Raw genomic sequence first — 24,352 nt, 5'->3', positions numbered from 1 at the left:
GCTTTGCCAAAAAAGGGGTCTTTGAGTGTTATTCCTGAAAAATTTGGGATTTGTGGTGTCACAACGTTTGGGGGAGGTGTTGGGGAAAATTGCTATATGCTGAATTCACAGATTTCCCTGAGATCTTTTTTTAAACGATGACTTGTGGCAGAGACTACAGTGATTAAATTGTGGGTTACATGCCTCTAGGTTCAGTCTTCTTGCTAAGTCAAAGTGAAACAACTTCACTCTAGCTTTATTGTACTGTGAATCAGGCCCCAAAAGTTATTGTATCATAGAAAATGAAACCTGTACAGTTAGCCACATTCAATCTACAAAAATGACAGCAAAAATGTCAAATAATTTTATAGCTCTTTGTTGCAGGCCAATATTTATAAGAGGCCAATAAATAAAACAGTTTTGATTACCAGAGCTGAATGGTGCTTGACATACTGTGAGTGATAACCACACCACAATTAGTGGTAGTTTGCAAAGAGCTTAATTTGAATACTTTAAGATGACCAATTAGAAAGATTAAGTGGAAGCACAGCATTTTAGAGGTACTCTCACCTTCCCATGGTGAAGCTAGATTACTCACTGATTGGCTGTTACAAAATTGGTGGATGATTTCTAAATTTGATACATAAATAAATAAGAAATATAAATATGTAACACAAAACCATTGTTTTAATAGCCATGAGTTATTTGTTAACCTAAATATAACACATTGGGCTGGGCTACACCAATTTTGATTGCTTATATGCCATCAAGTTGACTAAAAGTGCCTTCATAGGAAGTTTGTCTCTTCCTAGCCTTGTCCTTCAGGTCTTTCATGATGCACCTATCATTGCTATAATTGAGTATATCCATCTTGCTGTTGATTGTCCTCATCTTTTTCCTTCTTTCTTTCCCAGACTTCTCAAGATATCTGAGTCTTCAGATTATATATCCAAAAGAAGATATTTGGAACTTAATCATTTGTGCCTTGAGAGAAAACTTCAGTTGATCTATGATCCATTTCTTTTGTAAGCTATAGTATTGTCCATAGTATTCTCGAGAGTCTACTTCCAAACCAATGTTGAGAAACCTCAATACTCATCTGTCTTGCTTCTCCAAAATCCAGCTTTTGATTCTATAGAGTGTCACAGATAAAATCATTAACTACATCATTATCTTATAGGTATAGATGCATCTATATTTTCAAGGCCTTCATTGTCAATATATTTTCCAAGGCTTTCATTTTTATTCAATCAAGTGCTGGTCTGTGGCATATTTCTTGACTACTGGTTCCTTTACAAGAACAGTTTCTTCTATTACTTAGTCATAGCAGTTGCTTTTCATATTCATCCTTAACAACATCTTTAATTTTACTCCATAGTTCCTTTGGTCTTCTATCAATACGGTACAAGCAATCTGTGATGTTCTCCTTGAAAATGGTGGATATCAAGACTGTAATGAGGAAACTGGTTGATATTTTCCTTCCACTTTCCTTCCACTTGGAATTTACACATAAGCCGTTTCTGATCTATTCTATAGGCAGTCCTTGGCCACATCTTTGCTGTTATAGCTGAGCTCTTCCATCTTCAATCAATATAATCAAATTTCTGTTTGCTTTGTCTGGTGATGTCTTTTTTCATAGCTTTTTATTTTTCATTTTCATAACATATAATTGTATGTATACTATTACATAGCCAACATTGTATTGTGTTATTAAATGTTTATATCAATTCGTCTTACCATCAACTACCCAAAAGAAAAAGAAAAAAACCCAGTTAACTCTTCTGCTCTCCATACACTATATTTATGTGTTCACTTTCTTCTCCCTCTCTCATCCCCCTCCCTACCTCCTTTCTTCTTTCTGTCCTCCTTCCCTTCTCTATTTCCCTTCCTCTCTCCTACTCCTCTTTCTCCTTACTACTGCTCATTTCTCTCCTCCTCTTCCCCTCTCCTACCCTCTCTCCTATCCCTCTCTCCTTCCCTTACCTCTCTCCTTTTCTTCTCACTCTTCATCTCGTTTGCTTGGTGTATTTCAGTTTCTGAGCAAGCTCCATTTTATGTTGATGGTATTTATAGTTCTTTTTTAATTTTAATTTTAAACATATAAAGTAAAAATAGAACAAAGAAGTATACATATATAGTCATTGTACTTTTAAACCTCCCCCCCCACCTAATTTTGGTCGAGATATAGATCTGGTTACAGTTCTGTCTGATGATGTCTATGTATGTTAATTTTGGTTGTTTAAAGAAAGTGAAGAAATAAGCTTTTCTATATTCATGTTTCTTATGCTCCATGTTTTCACTGTAATTCTATCTTTGCAGATTTTCCTTCATGGTAACATCAACAACAAGACATCTGGAATTCTTTAATATAGCTGGATCATAAACATTAGTATATCAAAATATCTTCCTCAAGTAGCATGTTGAATGCCATCTGGCTTGAGATTCTTTCATATGATACTACTCATATGGTTTTCTTGAGAAATGCAATCATTCACCTGCTGCCTAACACAGTCCCTGCTTGCTTTAGTGGGGCTACTGGGATGACTTGCACACTGGGGGGGGGGGATTCTTGAGTGTCAAACACTCCTGGTTTTCTTTGCTCATTTGTACCAAAAACACACTTTGTCCCCAAGCTAAGTCAGCATATCAAGCCTTGTTGTGGGGGTGGAGCTTTCAACCAACATACTTTAAATATAAGCCATGGTTTATAAGACATAATGCTTGGTTTCATACAATCTACATAAATACAACCAAATAATCCCTGACTCATAGATCACTGTGTATAAGGTCGATTCCAAACCAAAAGGGCAAGGCAAATTATCTCATCATTAAATAAAGGGCAGTAGCCGTCAGCAAATAGACTCCTCTCAAACTAGCAATATATGTTGATTAGGTCATGGAAGAAAGCTTCAGCTTTAATGTATACAACAGAAGATACTTTTTGTTAAAGTTATACCAGCCTTTCAACCCTGTGAAAAATAGCGTAGCCTGCATCTGTAATTTGTGGCTAATTGAATTTAACTTTTCATATTAACCTTTTAGTAGAATTGTTGGCTTTCTTTTGAGAGTTGTATGTCAAACACCACACCAAGAAATTGCAGGATTTTTTTCCTGAAAAGCTGCAATGATAGTTGCCAATTTGGATAACTTGCAAAGGCAGTTGGACACATTACAACTTGTCAAAATTACAACTCATTGTAAATCATTTGTTCAGGAGAAGCAGTGAAATCAAGATCTTGCACTCATATTTTGCTTTCAATTATGATTATGAAGAGGAATTATTTCCTCTTATAGCAAACTTCTATGACCCAATTAGGTCCCCTTGAGGAACAAGAAATTTTGGCATGCTTACAGGTTTTTTTAAAGGCCCAATATGGTCATCATCATAATTTAGCCTGGGAGATGTAGCTTTTTAAAATTCTTTTTGAGAGCTATAAGAGAAGTGACTAGTACAGATATGATGTAATTAAAATGAGGAGGACCAAAATAAATTTGTGTTTCTTTTCATTCTGAATGGCCATAGAAGATAAAATGGGCACTTACCTACATGGCAAAACCCACTACAATTCATAAAGATTTCTAAATGTTTTGAAAATGTGTTTTTGTGTGCCTTAAGGCATCTTACCTATTAGAAGACACTCAAAACCCAATTTCCCCACCAAATTGAGGCCCAGCCACTCAGGATGTGCTGTGGGAGAAACAAGAAAGGTTTTGCAGCCCCTGGATTGCTGACTGTGCTTTAGGTTAATACATTTTCTGAGGTAATTGTGAGGCTTTAGTTGCTTATACCTATCTTGTGGGGCAAGCCAATTCTGTAAAACTGAGAATGTTTTACTTACAAAGCAGCTTCCCCACCCCTTATAAAAAACACGTGCTTTCCTTTAGGCTTTGGGGGGGTCTTGAGATAACTTCTCCTGCAAAGCACTCTCAGGATTGCTCTCTTGTTAGAAACCATGAAGAAATTAAGAGTCATTCTCTTTTAGTCTATTGAAAGAACGTGATTTGGGAGGCCTAGTGAAATCTGCATATCACATAAAATGTGTGGATCTAGCTCTTTCAAGGGCCATTAAGATTATGGGCTTGGTGATATGTAATTAGTGTTAATAATATGTTTTGCTATGTTATTATACTGTATATTCTTCCGCTGGCATCACATGTCTCAATTGCTTTTGAAGCCCTGTGAGTGATTGCCTTGGCAGACATCAAGGACTAAACACTCATTGGCAGCAGGGAACTAATTTCATATAGGCATTATGAAATAATAAGGTAGAAATTTAATGTATGCATTTTAATTTTTCTATTCTCAGGATATAAGAAAGTGAATTATGTGACTGAATTTGCTTTCTGGAACTGTCCGCATTTTCAGAAGTGTTGGAATGATATGGTAAAGGATCAGAGAATGCAAAGAAACAAATACACAAGTGCTTTAGAGTATCCCAAGAAATGAGTGGCATCCCAAACCTCACATCTCCCCAACAAAAATGATCAAATGAATTGAAGTCCATGATTTAAGGGGCGAGTTATCTTTCCTCAACATATTTCTAGCTGGACCTGCATAAACTTTTCTTAAAGCAGATACAAGTGCATTTTTAAAAGCAGATAAAATGGAATCTTGTTTATTAGTAAGTGAATTATAACTCCTGGCATTCTACAGCATTTTATCTAAAGATATGGCTGTTGGGATTACAGTTTAACAACTGGGACGATCACCTTTTAAGGACATATCTAAGAATAAATTATCACAATTGTTTAATTATGGGTATTAATGTAGCATGAATAGTTGCTTCAGAATGCTACATCTTACAAGTTGGTCACAATAGCTAAATGATCTTATAGTATTGGCAGGCATTTCATGCCACAGAAATCTCTGGTAATAGTCCACTGTCAGCATTATAAATTGTGAAACTCATACTTAAGCACAGGGCAACTTGTAGCGATCCATACATTGAACTGTAGCTTTTATTGTCCCTAATTATTAGGCAGGGCTAATGGGAATGCCCACCCATGGTTTAGAATAAGATAAATAACCTCAAATATTTCATGAACCACCCACTAATATCAGCTCGGTTATGTCAAGAATAAACTTCTGCTTGTATTATTTCAATCCATCCTAATCTTTGGTTAAATTTTTACAATATTTCATATTAAAACATAGTGAATGCTCTAAAAATAAACTGTATGGAATATAGTTGTTAAATAGCATAAAATAGAAGCTGGGAACTTGAATCTCCAGGAATCAACTTTCAGTTTAGGATGGACTCATTGTAACATCATGTTTAAAATAGTTTTCTTGGTCTGATTTGGAGCTGGTTTATCCAATGCAAAAAATGCATTTGAAGATGACCACTTTTAAAACTTTTTTTAGGGGCACTAAACCTCATAATAATTGCCATAATTTCATGTCTCTTCCTGTCTAATTCAGAAAAAGGAATATTTCCCAAAATGACTGACACACTGCAAATAAAAGGCAAACTATGATGATCGAAATTGATCAAAGGTGTGTGTACTACCACTATCAGAAACCAGTATTAGTGGACAGAATCCAAGAGCACTCAAAAGTTCAAACAGCCATACATTTTATCATATGATGAAAAGGAGTGTCTGTATATATGATGGTGTGTGTGTGTTCTTGTTTCCAATAAACAAAAATCAACAGGTTTAATTGAATGGCCAATCAGTGAAGAAAAAACATCATTTTTAATTTACTAAGATTCCTTAAATAGGAAATAAAATGCACAAGCAACTCTTGGTACATGCATACCCAACTGAGTTAATTTCTAAGTTCTCAAAAGGCAATTCCCATATGACAAACTAAGAGAAATGTTTGTTGAATAGTGACATTTCATTGTCACTGAAAATATGTGAGTGGAAAACAAATGCTCACACTTCATTTCAGAAGAGTTAGAGTTAAATGGAGTAGGGGAACTTTCACAAGAATATATTGGTAGTCCCCTTCCCCACCCTGGAGGTGTGTTAGTATGCTGAGGAAACAGACCAAACTAGAATCAGTGTGGAGTGATGCCAAAAATGAATTTGCCCCCTTAAACTGACTGCGTGCTATTTCCCCTGCCTTTGTTAAGCTAGCAATTAATACTTGGGAACACCCTGTAAGAATCCTATATATGGGAGAAATATGGCAGTAATCTCTGTTTTTTTTTAAAAAAAAAAAAACCACAGTAAAACGCTAGAAGGTAAATGCCCGTAATTGTTCTGCTGATGGATATGACATTGTAACAATCTGGAAGTAGAGAGGCCTGATGTTTAGACACGCATAATATAAAGTATCAACAAAGTTTTTACAGGCTATTTACCCGTCAAAGCACAGTTTATTGCAAGTGACAGATGATTTTTCAAATTGTCTTATGGAAAGAGTGACAGGGCCCAGCTGGTATCTGTCTAGAAGGGGTTGAAGCCCAATCTTTTCCCTGGGATGTGCATTTTGGGTAAATAGGCTGATGAAAATCAGTATTAAGATAATGGGAAATTCCTTTGATAGAGCCAGCTGGAGAAGGGAGAGAAAGAGAAAAAAACATGGGTACGAGATACTGCCAGACCATTTTTCATTTTTGTTGTATCTTATCCGACCTTCTAGTGTTGACTTGACAAAATGTGAGAGCTCCTTGTAATTCAGAACAGCAACTGTTTCATTACTCAAGTGAGTTTTCATTAGCCTGTTATGATACTCAGAAAACATTGAATGTGCTTGGGCAAATTCATGGTTACTGCCAGACAAACATTAAGAACGGACTCAATCAAATTAAAGAGACCACAAAAAGAACACAAAGAGGTTGGGAAGAAAATTAGACTGTAAAAGATGAGCATGCCTTATTCTTACATTACATGATTTTTTTAAAAAAAAAATCACATGTAAAAATAAATCAGTAATTACTTTCGTTAATAATAGTTTTTGGTTCCTTTGAAAACATTTATAGGTTTGGTGATACTGAGAGCAGGGCTGTAAAGTGACTGACGTATTTACTAGGCTATCTATTCTTCTATGATTCCACAATTTTCTACTCCTTATTAACTCCTTTAATAAGGAAATGAAATAGGAAAAGCAACCATGTGCCTAGCGAAGTCCATTTCCCAGAGATGCTCTAAAGTCTGTTCCAACCACCAGATGTCAGGGTTAATCATATGCCAACCTCGTCAAGGCTGTATAGATGACATGTGACTAAGGGTGATCCTGCATATCTGCACTATATCCTTAAACTGCTCCTGTCCTGTGTTGATTTCTGGCTGGTTTAAGAAAATTATGTGCAGATGGGGCACTTTGCCAGCAACTTGCCATGTATTCAGTCCAGACTGCCAGCTTCTGAAGCTTCCCATTGAACAACTTCACTCTTCCAGGAAAACTCTTTTCTTTCTCATGTTTTGCTCTATATGAAATGCTGTGATTCCTCCTATAAGAACCTCTTGGTATTATAGTGGTTATAGCATTTCTCTGACATGCAGAAAGTCAAGGGTTCAAACTCTTAAACATTCAGTTTTAATTACTATTTTTCTTTCCCTAACATATCTGTTTTTATGAGTTCATTACTGCACTTGCTTTTCCAGGCACTTGAGGTAGAAAAGCTTTACCACAACTTCCAAATTGCCTAAAGAATCATCTGAGGAAGCTGGGAAACACATATTATAATCTTCAAATGCATTGATATTGGTGTCCATCTTAGAAGAAGGTGGTTTCTTTTACCTTTTGATAACTTCTTCAGGCCTCAGCAACAAACCAATGATGATTTAGTACTGAATCAAGAATAGGATCCTTATGTTCCCTTTTTCTTCAAACAGAAGACTGCAGGAAACAGACAAGGTAGCTTTCCCCTACGGCAGGGGTCGGCAATCTTAAACATTCAAAGAGCCATTTGGACCTGTTTCCCACAGAAAAGAAAACACAGGGAGCCACAAACCCTTCCCATGCCTGACTATTTCCTGAGCAGCCACAAAACTAGCATATGTAGTTGAATTAAATGTTCTGTTTTCTACTGAAACATTTCTTTTCTTGGATTTATACATGGTTGGCCTTCCGGGGTCAAAGAGCTCAATAAATCACGTTCTGGCGGGTGTTGCACATTGGCAGTTTTGACGCATATTTTGAACGATGGAGTCGCAGCAGAGGGATGAAAGAGCTACATGCGGCTCCAGAGCCGCAGTTTGCTCACCCCTGCCCTAAACCATGGACTTTTAAAATTAAGATTAAAAACCCCAGATTGCCTAACACTGACTGAGCCCAACTTGTTGACCCCAGCCACTGATTCAGGAAAGCAAAAATAAAACCTCATAGCACTTTCCCTCTTGTTCCAAACACTGTAACTTAGGAGCAGTTCTGCTGTACAGGTGACCGGAAAGCCAATCTGCAGTGGGAAGTGTGGGATTCAGACTAGTGTGAGAGAAATCAATCTGTTGGAAATATTCATTTGTTAGGATTGTTGCAATGGGAAATACTTTACAATAGTCCCACATCACAAAGTAATTATATGAACTGGCCCAGGTATGAAATGCTATCATCTTCACTATTGGTTTGGAACCAGGAGTGCACAGACGCAGAACCTTCTGTGCATGCGCAGAGCATCCGTGATGATGCCTGGGAGGGTGGGCGGAGCTTCCCACCGCTGCCACTACCGGTTCACCCGAACCAGGGCAAACCTGCAGAATGCCATCTCCTCATATAACATTTCTTCCTTAAGACTGTACGTCAAACATATAAAAGGATAATTAAAACATAACCAATCTCAAGCCATGTGGCAAAAATTAATGCTAATTTATGGTTTTATTGGATTGAGCAACCCTAGCTGTATGTACATAAGGCCCCCATTTCCCTCAAATCATATATTTTTCAGGGTAAGTTATTCCATCTTTCCTCCCCATCCCTTTTTCATTAAATCAGGGTCCTGGTAAATGTCAAAGGCTCCTACACTGATGGCTTTAATCAGAACAGCGATGAGAATTGCATTTAAATGCTTGTTACCAAGCTTCTACTCCTGTTTTCAATACATTTGCCATGACATCTTTCTAATTTCAGTTTTAAAAATGTATTAAACATATGAATATGTGTCATAAATTCTGGGCATATTTAAAGAAGGGAGAAAGAGGGAACGTGATCACCGCAAGACAAAATGTATAGGCTATCCTTGCAAAGGCTGCAGAAAAGCATAGACTATGATCCCACTTCTGAGAAAGTTTGAATGAATTAATGAAAGCGCCTGATGATTATGGTAATTCTTTTGCTATGTCTAGTCTATTATTTGTATTTTCTATAAGCATAGATGCAATCACTTTAAGGTGACTGTCTCCCATGTAACATTCACAAGATACGCTCAATTCTATAGTTATTTTTTCATAAGCATGCATCCATTTAACACCACAATTGTCTGGATATTTATTGGGAAGGAAGTTACAATTATTTCAGTTTTGCTTACTGCTGAGTAGAAATAATGGCCTGGGCTGGGTATTCTTATATAATTCTCATAGTGTTATTTTCATTTTGGCTGTATTAATAAATAAGTAGGAGTTTAGTTTTGTTTGGAATCAAACACTACTAAAGAAGTCCCAAAGGTGCTTTTTCAGAACTGGTTTAGTTTTTTCTTTGCCTCCTGAAAAACTACCTTTGGGATAACCATGATCTGGATAACTGAGAATCTCTACAGACTACTAAAAAAGGCAAAGTCACTTAAATCCCTCTCATTCTCTCTGTCTTCATACACACATACACAGAGAGTATCTTTTTTCACCCAACTCAAAGCATCAATCTAATCAGAAACTTTTGTCAGGACTCATCCTTAATTCCTTACTACACACTTGAATTGTTCTTACTTTCCTTGCAAATTTCACTGCTTTGTTTTAAAATAGGATTGGGCAACTTTCCACTCTTTGATAACTACAAATAGTAACAACAATACCACCCTCTATATGATCAAATGACTATAACTATATTAGGATGTGTCTGCTTCTTTTGATGAGATGAGCATGTAGGGTTGGAATGTTATTATCAATTCATGCATTAAATTTATCGGATGTTTAATGCTGTGATTTAAATGTAATTGTTTTAAAAGTAAAACAATGAAGATGAAAAATGTTATTTTGATGCCACATTTTGGTGATATGGGAGGACAAACAGGGTTTTAGTGGTTATACCCATTAAAGACTTTCTCATATACAAAGCTGTCTGGGTGGCTTTAATGTTCACATTTTGTTAATTTATGTCTTTCTAAGTTTTTGACAGGTAAATCCAAAACATCTATCTTATTTATTCGTTTTAAGTCACTTTAATGATTCTCAGCTTAGAGAACTCTGTTTATAATTAACCTCTGGAAGAAGGTGATTGTAGCTGGATAAGAGCCATAAAAGGCATATTTGGACACTGGTTTGAAGGGATAAATCACAGTTTAGCTGAAAAATTGAACAAGCATCATGGAAGAAAGCGATGAGAAATTACTTTTGAGTTGTTACAGAAAACACCACAGACAAATATTCAGGTAGCCATCAGCGTCAAAATGAATTCAAGAGAATGGTCATTGCAGTTGGCAGTGCCTAGCTTACATTGACTCAACCCTAAAGATTAAATAGGATCAGATTTGAAAAAGAGTCTTTTTGCATAGTGGTCATGATGCTAGATTAGAAACCAGGAGACCATGAATTCTAATCTTCCCCTTGATACAGGAGCTAGAGAGGTGATTTGGGATGAGACCCTCCCTCCCTCCCTCCCTCCCTCCCTCCCTCTCTCTCTCTCTCTCTCTCTCTCATGTTATTTTGCTGTTTGTTTTGGCATGCACATAATCATCAGAGTCTAGCTTAACTTGATGGAGCATTTATCTTTATAAAGCAATATACTGATATTCTCATTCTTTTAAAATATCTTTTGAAAAAGAGAGCTATCTCCTTGTATAGAAATTTATTCTCCATTTTGGATTTTTACAGTCACTTTGTTGAGATTGGTTGGCAGTAGTCTTTGACTTATGTCTCTGGTCATAAAGCAGGTCACATATGATTGGTCCTATTTTACAACTATTTTGAAGCAGTAATTAAACAAACGTGATATCATTAAGCAAATGTCATGGTTGTTAAGTGAATCCATTGCCTGTTTGGGGGCATTTTTTGTTTTACTGAAGTGTCAGTTTTTGGCAAAAAAAAATGTTGTAAATCATGTAAATGTTGTTAGCAGAGGCTCTGCAGATGCAGGTTGTTTGCCAAGTGCCCAAAATGCATTCATGTGACCATAGGGGGGGGGGTGAGGTGACCATCAGAACTTTGTAACCAGATTGTAAGTAACTTTTAGGGGATCTATAACTTCAAATGTTCACTAAGCCGAGGAATACCTATACAAGTATTCCTTGACTTACATCCATTTGTTTAATGACTGTTTGAAGTTACAATGGCACCAGTGGTGGGTTTCAAACTTTTTTAGAACCTCTTCTGTAGGTGTGGACTGCTTTGTGGGAGTCGCTTGCTGACCATGTGACCGGGTGGGAGTGGCTTGCCTGCCATTTGACTGGGTTGGAGTGGCTTGCCAGCCATGTGACTTGGTGGGCATGGCTAACTTATAAAATGTGGTAAAACTCACTTAACAACACTCTTGCTTAGCAACCAAAATGTTGGCTCAAAAACTCTGGCATTTGAAGCAGGCAAGTCTTAAAGCTGTCAAGTTACAAGATGCTTGCACCCCTAACCCTTTAGAAAAAAAATCCCAGGGGTGTTCAAACTTGACGGCTTTAAGACTTGTGGACTTCAATTCCCAGAATTCCCCCTCTTGCTCTTCATCTTGATGATGTGCGGACAGGCTGGGGGAGGGAGCTGGAACCAGTTCTAAACAGCACTGTAGATTTGTGGAACCTCTTCTATAGAACTGGCAGGAACCCACCCCTGAATGGCACTGAAAAAAGTGATTTATGACTGGTTTTCATGCTTATATGGTCATTGTGGTATCCCCATAGTCACATCATCAAATTTGGGTGCTTGGCAACTTTACAACTGGCCTATATTTATGATAGTTGAAGTGTCCTGTGCTCATGCTATCATCATTTTTTTTACTTTTCCAGCTGGCTTCTGACAAATAAAATCAACACAGGAAGGCAGATTCGCTTAGCAACTGCAGTGATTCACTTAATAACAATGGTAAAATGATAGTAAAATGGAGCAAAAGTCATTTAACATCTGCTTTGCTTAAGCAATGAAAATTTCAGGCTCAGTTGTGGTCTCTGAGGACTCCTCCACCTAGGACTCCCTGTATAAATTATCTAAATAAATAGACATCGTACATTTGCGAGTAATTTGCAGCAGAAGCGCAAGGACAAGAGTAATAACAGGAGTTGCCCATTTGCAAGCACTGCTAGTCCTGAAATTACTACAAGTATGCATCTTAAAACCCTGCCCAGTAATTGCATCCAAACAGAACAACAAGTCCTAGCAATGAAGAGGTGATGGGGAAAGCCTAATTGTAACTTGGGGCAAGAATCCTGGATGAAGTCCCTTTTCCCCTTTCTGCCAAGCACATTACAATTAAGAGGAAAGAAAAAAGAGCCTGAGTATCCTCTGCATAATTGTTGAAAGAGCATACTTCAAAGGCTTAAAAAAAGGGGGGGGGAGCTGAGGTTGTATACTCACTGACGAAGGGATATAATTACAGTGAAAAGAGAAAGGGAAAAAAAGAAAGAAAAACCTGCCAGAGCTCAGAGCACGATCAAGGGTTTGCTCTTCTTCATCGTCTCACACACAGCCTCCCCAGCCTATTTATCTTCTGCTTTTTGTAAGCAGAGGCCTCTGTTTACTGACGCACAGCCCCATTAGGAACAAAGGTGCATTCTGTTTGATGTGAACCAAATGTAGTCTCTAAAAGTGAAGTCTGTGCCAGGTTGTTCTCTGATAACAATTCTTATTTCTTAACCCTTTGATACTTCGGCTGTGTTTAACTTTCTCCTTCCCCTCTCCACTTCCATTTTGTGGTGAGAGTCCAAGCAAAATAACATTGGAGAATGGTTTTTATAACTCTTTTGCCTCCTTCACATACAATAAAAAATCCTCACTCTGGCACTTCCTGGATGAACGATTAAATATAGTTCTTCTGTGGTTTGTGCCATACCTGATGAGGATTAACTTTAGGAGTGTGATCAAGAATAGAGTCAAACCAAAATAAAAATTTAGGGAATAATTCTGCTCTTCATGGGTGGTGTAATCTGGGTGAAGATATTCAGCATAATGGAGTAACTATTCCTTTGTGAGTATTAGGAATATTCAAGAACTTGAGTCCATCTGAATGTCTATCCTATGAATCATAAGCATATCTTGCAAATATACAGGAGAATCAGAGCAAATGTATGGATTAAAATCCATTTTTCTGGACTTTTTAATTTAATATACAACTAAAAAAAGTGTGAGACACTTTATTAGACAAGAGTTCAGACAAATTTACAAATGTTTCAAGAAAACTAAAGATATATCCAGAAAAAATATTTGAATATTTATATATATATATATATATATATATATATATATATATATATATATATATATATATATATATATATATATATATATATATATATATATATATATATATATATATATATATATATATATATATATATATATATATATATATATATATATATATATATAAGGAAAGTGAATATATACAGAGTTTTGGCAGAATTTTGTAGTTTACAAAACTGAGAAACTAAATAAAACTATACTTGCCAAATTGATTCTTAATCTTCTAGCCCAACAATTCTGACATACTCAGATACCTCTTCTTTCTTTTTGTGATCTCCTTTTGTTTGTATAATAAGGAAAAGCAGAAAGAAGTGTGGATTCTCATTTTAATATTATCTCTATTTTATACTAATATTGTATTTATTCGGGAGGTGTGGAGAGAGGACAGTGAACTAAGGTGTATTTTATCTCTGAAGAATTATCTGCTTGCACTTTATAATCTGAAAATATTTTTCCCCAAAATTTGAAAATTTGCCCCAAATGATGGTTTTTCTCTGTGCCATTTGCATAGGTACAAGGTTGATGCTTGCATTCATCTTTGATTTCTCCAAAAGTTATTAATTGTTAGGATGGAGACTCCATTCCACTTCCCTGACCATAAATAGCAGATTGGACATGATTTGGCTTCACACTTCCCACCTTACCTCTACCCCTTCACAGTTTATGGAGAGGTTAGAATAAAAATAACTAGCCTCTTGCTAGCATTTAAGCATCCCAACTGTATTTTAAGAGGGAAATCTTTCCAACTTGACAAATTTAAGATGTATGGACTCCAATTTACAGTATGTTATATAAGTTTGCTTTTTGTTTTTGTTATACTTTTGTTCTGATTTGGAGTGTTGTGTGAATTTGACATCGTTCTGAGGCTGTGTTGGAGTATGTACAAACCTTTTAAATTAATGAATCCTATTGCCTCTTTTCAGTGATTTATTTGAGAAGCATTGGTTATCAAATTTCCTTTGATCCTCATTTTATATTACATCAGCATCATGTTTAAAAAGTTAAAGATCATAATATTTAAGTAAAAATTAAATATCATACATATGTACAGCTTTAGGTATGCATAGACATATAAAGAAATGTAATTATTTTTGCCAAAGGCACAAAATTAAAACATACACATTAAAACACATTACTATTTTTATTCTTTTCCCGCTTTCTTTTGTTCTTTTTCATTCCCTGTTTATATAATGTATATAATTTCTCTAAAACATAGAATATATATATATTCTGATAAGGAGTCGTTCTCTGTAGCTCAAATGGTTAACTCCCTGCCTGGGAGGCAATGGAGCACAGGTTCGATTCCCAAACTTGGGTATGGCTAGCTGATGAGAGCTAAATAGCTTGAAATAGATCTATACTAGTCTCCCTTTATTTATTTATCAGCATAAATATAACATATATATATATCCCACATTGCTCAAATCAGTAACAGTAAGGCAATTAAATATGTTGGTAACATCAATCAGCATCAGATAGAAGAAATTGCCACATTGCCTACAGCTGACAAAAGGCACAAAGGGCTACAGGCAGAAACTTGGATGAAAAGTTTCTTCAAGCAAAAAACCTAATCTCGAGATGTAATACTATCCAAAACCGGTTAATCATTACTCAACTTTACTAGTAGACCAGGTCTATCTTATCCATATTGAGCTTTAATTTATTAATCCTCTTTCAACCCATTCCAAACTCCAACACAACTTCAGGAACCTACAGCTTCAATTATATAGATTACTTTTTTTAAAAAGTCACACTTATTTGAAATCAGAATACTAATGGCATTATAATCTGCATAAAACTTTTGCCAGTAGTCTGATGCAGATGTTGAAACCTTGTGATAAGCCATGTCATAACTGCCATTGTACTGATCAGAGTTGCCAGTTTCATCTTCTAGAAGAAACATGATTTCTAGGAGTATAAAAAGCAACTAAGAACACTAACTATTCCCATCCTAGACCATGAAAATATTATGACAGTAATTAAAAAGGGGGGGAAAGCAGAAGATTTCTGAATGATCAGTCATGACAACCTGATCTTGAATTCCTTGCTTTGGAAAAAAAAAGACAAAACCTTGCCAAGAAACTGGAGGTCCTGGTGGCTTTTAATACTGACTGAAGCATTGAAACTTTGTTCAAAACAAAGCATTCAGGTGTGAATGTTATGGTGGCTAGGATGAGAAAGCAGCATGCTAGGTAATGGTTATAAGTGTCAGCTGAAACGACTAACTTCTTGTTGAAAGGAAGATTATTTTGAATTACCTATTTAGTTTAAACTTAAGTGTGTTCTATTAATTAAAAAAATAGCAGTTGTAATTCAGTAGCATGGTTGATGTCAAATATCTTAAAGTGCTTGGTTCTCAGTATATTTTATATTTTTTATTATTCCTTTATGAATTTCAATGGTTGTGTCAAATTTTTTGAGAAACTGGAAAGTATAATGTTATGTAATCTATAGGTAAGAGACGCGGTGGCTCAGTGGCTAAGACTCTGAGCTTGTCGATCAGAAAGGTTGGCAGTTTGGCGGTTCGAATCACTAGCGCCGTGTAATGGAGTGAGCTCCCATTACTTGTCCCAGCTTCTGCCAACCTAGCAGTTTGAAAGCATGTAAAAATGCAATCCCTTCCCCAGCAGCTCATTCCTGGAGTCCTGTTGCACAACAGTTAAGAGATTTAACAGTTACAGTCTTTTCACACTTCAACACACAGTGCTGCACTGGAGATTCAAAGGTCAGATTCAAATATATGCAGAATACTTGTTCAATCCTTGAGTTATTGGCCCTGTCCCTCAAATACTGAGTGACAGTCTCCATATTTTTTACATATGAACATATGGTGTACAGACAATCATATTTGTAGTCTTGCAGCGATAGTGTGATTTTATAGAAATACTCCAATATTCATGTTGAAATATCTCTCCTTAAAACATTCTCAAGCTCATTTCATGCTGGCCACAATAACCACTGTATACCAATACCTATATATTATAGTGTGTTAATGAGCTTACATTTTGTTAAAGTTTCTGTATTTAATTTTTTTTTTAAACAATTGCTCATTGAAGTAAGCTCAAACCAGGAACTCTTTATTGGAGTTTCAACAATCAAATTAACCCCATAATTTCCAATATTTTCATTTTGATATGTTTAGATGTTTATTAACATTTATAGGCCGCCCTTTTCCCTGGGGGGACTCAGGGCGGCTCACATAAAAATCAGGAAGGGGAATACAAACAATGACGTAGACACATATAGTAAAAAATAATAAGCAACATTCATTCATCATTCGGGAGGGGCGGCTATCTTTGTCCCCAGGCCTGACGGGCTAGCCAGTTCTTAAGGGCTGTGCGGAAGGCCTGGACGGTGGTGAGGGTACGAATCTCCACGGGGAGCTCGTTCCAAAGGGTCGGGGCTACTACTGAGAAGGCCCTCCTCCTTGTAGTTGCCAGCCGGCACTGGCTGGCCGATGGAATTCGGAGGAGGCCCAATCTATGAGATCTAATTGGTCGCAGGGAGGTAATTGGCAGAAGGCGGTCTCTCAAGTACGCAGATCCACTACCATGCAGGGCTTTATGGGTGACTAGTAGCACCTTGAAGCGCACCCGGAGATCGACAGGTAGCCAGCGCAGCTCGCGGAGGATAGGTGTTATGTGGGTGAACCGAGGTGCACCCACAATCACTCGTGCGGCCGCGTTCTGGACTAGCTGAAGTCGCCGGATGCTCTTCAAGGGCAGCCCCATGTAGAGCACATTGCAGTATTCCAGCCTAGAGGTCACAAGGGCCCGAGTGACTGTTGTGAGAGCCTCCCGATTCAGGTAGGGTCGCAACTGGCGCACCAGGCGAACCTGGGCGAATGCCCCCCTGGTCACAGCCGTCAGGTGGTGGTCAAGAGATAGCTGTGGATCCAGGAGGACTCCCAAGTTGCGAACCCTCTCTGAGGGGTGTAAAATTTGACCCCCCAGCCTGAGTGATGGAATATTGGTCGAATCTTTGGGAGGGAAGCACAACAGCCACTCGGTCTTTTCTGGGTTGAGTACAAGCTTGTTAGCCCTCATCCAGTCCATAACGGCCTCAAGGCCTCGGTTCATCACGTCTGCCGCTTCATTGAGTTGGCACGGGGCGGACAGATACAACTGGGATACAACTGATATAAGAATATTATTCATGTGATATATTGTGGTAAGATAATATAGGAATATTATGATATATAATATTCATTTATTTTATTATATTGTTGAAAAAAATGTCCATCTGTGTCTAGTTCCAAGTGGAGAGAAAGACACTGGAAATATGGAGACTGCTTGGAAGGATGGTTTAATGGTGAACAGGACCACATGGGTTTGAAGTCCTGGGTTGCTGCACATGGAGTGGAGAGAGATATATATTTATATTCTCTCTTGGGCTTTGAACTGGAGCTTCCTGTTCCTGTAGCAAGGGCAAGTATCCTATTGCCTGTCATACTCCCAGGGGATGGGGCTCTTAGCTAACTTTGTAGGCTGTCTGTGTCCCAGGCTTCGTTGAATCTTGCTGAGTGACACAATGAAGGGTAATTTCCTATTGTGGCTGATTGGCTTTGTCCTGAAGGATAACCCCATATTCCTGGAGCTGAGAACTTTTGTTTTGTAGATAGACTGGCTCAGTCTTTTGTCTTCTGGATAAGGTGGCACCAAAATATCTGCTGGGGGCGGGGAGCGGTGGTTCTTTGTTTCTGTTTCCTTTAAGATTTTTATTTCTCTTTTAGGGGAAATATTCTGCCTTTTTAATATTTCCTAGAATATTTCATTCTTCTAACTTCTAAATATGTTACTGTAATTTGTAATATATCACTCTAATAGTTTCTCAAGCCTGATGTTCTGCTTTTCCATAAAGCTCCCATTGGTGGCAACCTGGTGGGATACTCAGCACATACAGGAACCTCCATATTGAACAGAAGTTTACTGCTTGACTGACTTCAGATTGAATGACTCCTTTTCTGATGAAACCTTTTTGCTTTGTTTTCTGGTCACAGATTCCAGATTGATAATTGTTAGTATTTAGAAAGGCACCAAATTCCTGTAACTGCAACAATTTTGCTGTTATGAAGTAAGGTCCAATTGTTCTTAAGTTCCTATTTTTTTATTTTGCAAAACAAGGAAGGCTGTGTTTTAGGGGAGAGATAATTATAAATCTTGGGGGAAAAAGCCATGTGTGCACAAACCTTTCCCCCACCCGAAGCACACACTCTATCTCAATCTGTGCTCACGCAGATGATGAATTCAGGTGTACAGGCAGCTAAACGCCTCCTTTATTTTGCCTGCCTTCCCTCAGCAGTGGCTCTCTTGGCGAGGGAAATTCCTCTGCTTCAGCATTAAAAGCCAGCCTTAAGAGGGCTGGGCAGAGATGAAAAGTTCCCCAAGGCAGTAAACTCCACCTCCTCCTCTTTTTCAGACTTGTTTTTTCTTTTTATATTTAAATGTCTTTAACTGCAGCTCCTGCTGTGGCTGACTTTGCGGTCGGTGGGAGGTCTCTGTTCTTTCAGGATGGGGCATTTCAGCATTTAGACATCAGCCAGCTGGGGATCACTCACATCTTAAGCTTTCTCCCTTCATCATGGAGGACTTATATTAACCTAGTAGCAGTGGCTAGCTTGGCCAAAATTTATTGGTCTGAGTAAGACTGGTGGGTGGACTATTTCAGGAAGACTGGCAAAGAGAGTAACCCCTCCTGTGGTGTCTTAGATCTCAGGCCATGTGGCATCCCCAAGTGGTGCTTGCAAAATTTTCAGGCCAGAGAGAGGTTTAGGATGAGGAGGCTAAATGATGACCAGGAAGGTACTTCTGCATGGGACTGCTGACCAAGTTCCCTAATGTCTGCTTTGCTACTAGTTTGGACTGTGCTGCTGCACTTCCGGATTGAGCCATCGTTGGCCAGAGGAGGAAAGTCATGGGAGCATTGCACAGGTAAGAGCTGGAACATCAATAGATATCCTCCTCTGCAAAAGAAGTGGAAGGAATGGCCACAGTCCGTTATTCTCTAAAAATAGTTGCTTTCTAAACCTAAATACAAGGTCAAGTTGTAACGCTCCCTACATACAAATGTAGCAATTCCATATATGTCTAATCTATGAGCTTTGATCTCTTTATCTAGGAAAATAGGATGATATTATAGACATTATAGGTATGTCTCCTGGTTTGGTGACTGGTTGATTAAAGGCAGATCGAAGTGAAGCTATTTGCCTTGCTGTGTTGAGTTTAGTTGGGACAGCAGAGAAATCACATGCACAATTCATGCATAATTCATACATCATTGCAGTCCGGAACTCTTCAAGGTCAGATTTTATTTGAGGTGAACAAGATAAAGAGATTCTTATTGAGTAGGAGGAAATGCTAACATTGGATTGGCTGAGTCGGATGTTAGCTGATCTTTACCTTTGGTTGTGTTATCTAACTATTGAGAGTTCTTTTGATAAATCTTCTGATATTTCATTGTCCCTACAGCTATTCATCTTAATCAGCAATTTCAGTTCAAGGAAAGCATAGTGCAGTCCAATGCACAGTGTTAAATATTGACTCAGAAACAACCCTTACGGTATTCAATAAGACTTTATCCTTGTTACTGTGTTTAGGTTTATAATTTTAATAAAAATACAGAAATGCCATTGGTGGAAACTTCTTAGTATTTTTATAGAAAAAAATTGCTCTCCCTTTCCATTTTTTGCCTAAGCATCTTTATTTTCAAATCTATGTTACTGGAAGTTTGGGTCTATTCATACATGTAGTTATTGACGTTTATCCTGGTTTTAGCAATACTTATATTTATCCTGGTTTTAGCCATAACAGCAATACTGCACTGGCATTTACTTGAAAGCTTTCCCTTGCTTGTAGAATCTCATCCTATAGAAGCATGTATTATATCAATTATTATACAATTAATAGCATTTGCAAAGAACACCCTCACCTCTAATGGAAATGTTTGTTAAAACATGTTGGGCAATTTTATTGCATTAATAATTTTATACTTGTCATTTGTTTTGGAGGTTCTCATCCAGCTGGTGTTTTAATTTTCTTCCTTTAAAATAATTTCTTCTGAGATATTGCTTGTAATCCAGATATTATATCTACTTTTTTGGAGGCATTGTTAGTTTACATGTTACAAAATTCCTGCACAGAAGGTACATCGGATTAGATATTAATGCATAGCACATAACTATTTTATTATAAATGAGGAATATGAACATTTTACTTTCTGAATAGATGGGGAAGGACAGCTCTACAATTTTAAGCACATAGCTAAAACCTAAAGAGATTTTAAAAATATGATTACACATTGATATCTGGAGGAGAAATTTACATTAATTTCTAAAATATAAAACATCTATAGAGCAATTTTATTACATATAAAGTAATCTTAATTTAGAAGCCCAGTTTTCTTTGTTTCTGCTATTTTGGAATTACAGCTGTTTTTCTTTTTGCAGATGTGAACAAGAACACAGAATTCATGGTCTAGGATTTGAATTCAACCCTAATTACATAAATACATTCCACTAAAAACTTGAATACTAACTCCTTTTCAAGCATCTGGTGGCACCTTGCCCAATTGACAAATGTTATTAAAAGGCATAAGATTTGGTAAGGTATAGCTCAAAAAACTATATCTTTTAATTAAAAAAAAGTTAGTTGGAAAAGGTGCTACAAGGCTGTTGATTTTTTTGCTACCATAACATGGTTCTCCTGTGTAAATTCACTTCTACAGCCCATCCTGCATTTCTCTTGAATTTTACCCAACTTCTCACACTGGTCTGTAAACAATTTTGAACAATTGCTTTTGATGTCTTTACAATAAAAAAATAAAATCCTCAGAATCAGTTTGGATAACTGTTATCCAAATTCATATCACAGAAATAAAAATAGATTCAGTTGCTCTTGAAATTCAATTGAATTATGCAAAGAATTTTTCTTGTCTTTGAAACTAAAAATGCAACAAAATTGCAGTAATGAATAACAAGTGATTTTTTTTACTCTATCATTTTGTTCAAATGTCATTTTGCTTCTCTAAATCTTATGATTCATGTAACACAATCCCATGTTCAGTCAGTCCTTACCTTACACTGACCCAAGATAAAGAAAAAGAAAAGAAAACAGTGTAAAAAGCCAAATTATATTATTCAGTAAACTTTACATTATTCCTATAATAAAGCCTTTAATAAGCAAGAATTCTCTACACCTGAAGCTCTTACTCTAAGATATAAAGACAAGTGGTATTGTATTTCATTGTTACATCAAAACATGATTTATACTTTTATATTGTAATGTTGGAGCAATCTTTAGAGATACACATCCTTAGCTTGATTTCATCCCTTTGCTAGATCTTCTCCGAAATGTTTCAAATAATTGTCTGCTTATCACTCCTGGATGTTTATTCCTTGTCATAGTCATAGTCACTATTAACTATGTCATGGTGACAGTTAAAATCTGTAGTTATTTAAAATGCACCCAGGGAAAAGATGAAAGAAAGAATCTCCATATCTTAAAGATGATCTTTTAAGCCAGAAATCTTTTCTCTAATACAAACATAAATATTAGTGTGTAACACTAATGCACAATAGTACATCAGTATACTAATTTCATTTTTTACCTCTTCCTATGAATTGATTTTTTGTGGTGGCAATTTCAGACTTCTTTAGGGTTGTAATTTAGACTTGAGTGTAACCTGAGTGATCATCAGTATTTTCTCTCTTACCAATCAATCTGATGCTGTATTTCATAAACTGGAAGTTTATGAAATAACCATGAAACATTTTATCATTTGTGCTATTCCCCTTTTTAAGATGATGAATAAATTATCAGGTGTATTTAGATCTGCATCCTCTGTGTGAATGTATCAAATCAAAGTTGAAATATTAAACATGCAGAACATGATAATGCCAAAAACAAATAAATAAATCCATAAATGTAATAGAAATATAGATAAGAGTTAAACTTTATTTATTTACTTTATATTTAGAATAAATCCACTTAATTCAATTTGTTATCAATTTACCTTAACTTCACTTTAGCTTGATGAAGCTAAATCTGCAACCAGGTTTATAACAAGCAATATTGAACTGATAATGTCATCTCATATGTACTTCTTATTAAAACTTCTCAGTTCCCCTCTTTTACAGAACAATTAGCCATAATTTATGTCAGAAAAATGTCCATTTTTAAACTTATACTTATTTCTGTTCTTGATTTTCTTGACTTTCTAAAGAAGAAGAAATTAATGCAGGACATAAATAGGCAAGCCTCAATGTGTTGCATTTCTGGTGTCTTTTGATGTCATTAATACTTAGAAAGAACTTTTGACATACAGCCAACTATAGTCTGAAAAATATGGAGGAAATATATGAAAGATCTGTGGGCAAAAATCAATGCTTTTAATTATTCATAAAATAAATTCAATATTTTACAACAAAAAAGCTCCTTTGAGAAAATATAATTGAATCCCCTCCAGTATTGAAATTGTTACAGTGAGCAACAATATTATTAATCATGATTATATAGAAAGTGTGCACACTCAACTCATGCTTTGAATAACACTTTTGAAGTCATGGTCTGCTCAGTATTCCAACAGTCTTCTCAACACAGCTTCCTAATATGTTCAGAAGCTTAATTTTAAAGAATTAAACATACTCAGCAGGAGAAATGAACCAGTTTATCTACATCTGGGAGCAACGCTGAATCCTTATTAAAGGAATAATGTTTCTGCAGTATTGCCTCTATCTTGTAAGACCTTATCAGCTATCCAGGGACTAAGTAGCTGGCATGTTGATATATTGTGTTCTTAACAGTATGAAATGCTGATTGTCCCTAACATTCTGCAGAATTCCTTTAGCACACCAATTGAGTGTCTCAATCTCCCTCTACAGATATCCACTGGAATGATTGGTTGTATATCAGCAGACCAGTGAGATTAAAATGAAACAGCTTTGTATTACACAAATGTAGCTTAATGTTTCCTGAATGCTTACACAAGTGATGTGATTGATTAGCACATCCTCTCCTTTGCTCATGTGCTTTTTGAATACATTTTCATACAGTTCATATGGAAACTCAGATATTTTAGAATCCAAGTGTCTTTAATTTGGATGTTAATAAATTTGTGATTTGCTTAAAAAAAAGGTGGATAAACATAATCCAAAATATGATAATAGATTAAGGAATAGAGAGGACCAAAACTTTACTCTCTTAAAATGTGTAATGCAGAATTTCTGTGTTACTTCCCTTGTGGCTGTGAGTTGAAGGCAAACAAAGAAGCAGCTACGGAAATATATCTTAGTAAGAATAAAGAATTTTACAATAATGAATGGAACTATGTGCTACTTCACCATTTGCACAGAAAAATCAGCAACAGGTGATTGCTGGATCAAAACAAGCAAATTACATGTTTTAACTGATTTGTGGTTAATAAAAAAAAAAAGTTGGAAGGTAAGCAGTATAAATTTGCATTGGTTGCTCAAACACACAGAAAGAACCTAGAACAAAAGTAAATAACATTTATGAACAGACTGACCTAACAGGCGAGATAGCATGACTGGAACTTCCTATTTTAGCCTTTCCCAAATGGGTGTCCTCCTGATATATACTGTATTTTGAAGTCAACATAGCAAGAATCAAGCTGGTTAAGCATGTGGTAGTAGAGCCTATTTGATTGGTGATTAAATATCAGGCTACAAACTCAGACATTGTGAGTTCCAAGCAAGCCTTAGATACTATGTGTCATACCTATTAGGTGGATTTACAGATAACTTGAAAATGGTACTCAAAGGATACTCACTTGTAGCTTAGTTTCTCTTTAAATTATGTATTAAATGAGATTCTATAGGTGCTTGGCCTGATACTCTTCAATATTTTCATCAATGGCTTGGCTGGATCTAGCAGTA

At 36.5% G+C, this 24,352-nt stretch overlaps 1 protein-coding gene across 1 annotated transcript in view; it reads left to right on the top strand.

The window, feature by feature from the left end:
• Positions 1-18,990: 18,990 nt before the first annotated feature.
• The window catches only part of TSPEAR (thrombospondin type laminin G domain and EAR repeats), a 41,491-nt gene continuing 36,129 nt past the window's right edge, over positions 18,991-24,352 (top strand). Inside the window, exon 1 of the mRNA XM_087724949.1 lies at positions 18,991-19,391. Within this exon, the coding sequence (XP_087581075.1) occupies positions 19,298-19,391 (94 nt within the window). The 5' untranslated portion in view covers positions 18,991-19,297. The remainder of the gene's footprint in view (positions 19,392-24,352) is intronic.

This window comes from Thamnophis sirtalis, unplaced genomic scaffold (assembly GCF_051295495.1).
Source record: "Thamnophis sirtalis isolate CommonGarterSnake01/CBP01778 unplaced genomic scaffold, rThaSir2_p1.2 scaffold_11, whole genome shotgun sequence".
NCBI classification, from domain to species: Eukaryota; Metazoa; Chordata; class Lepidosauria; order Squamata; family Natricidae; genus Thamnophis; species Thamnophis sirtalis.
Note: the sequence above shows the minus strand (reverse complement) of the source record. Positions and strands in the feature narration are given on the sequence as shown.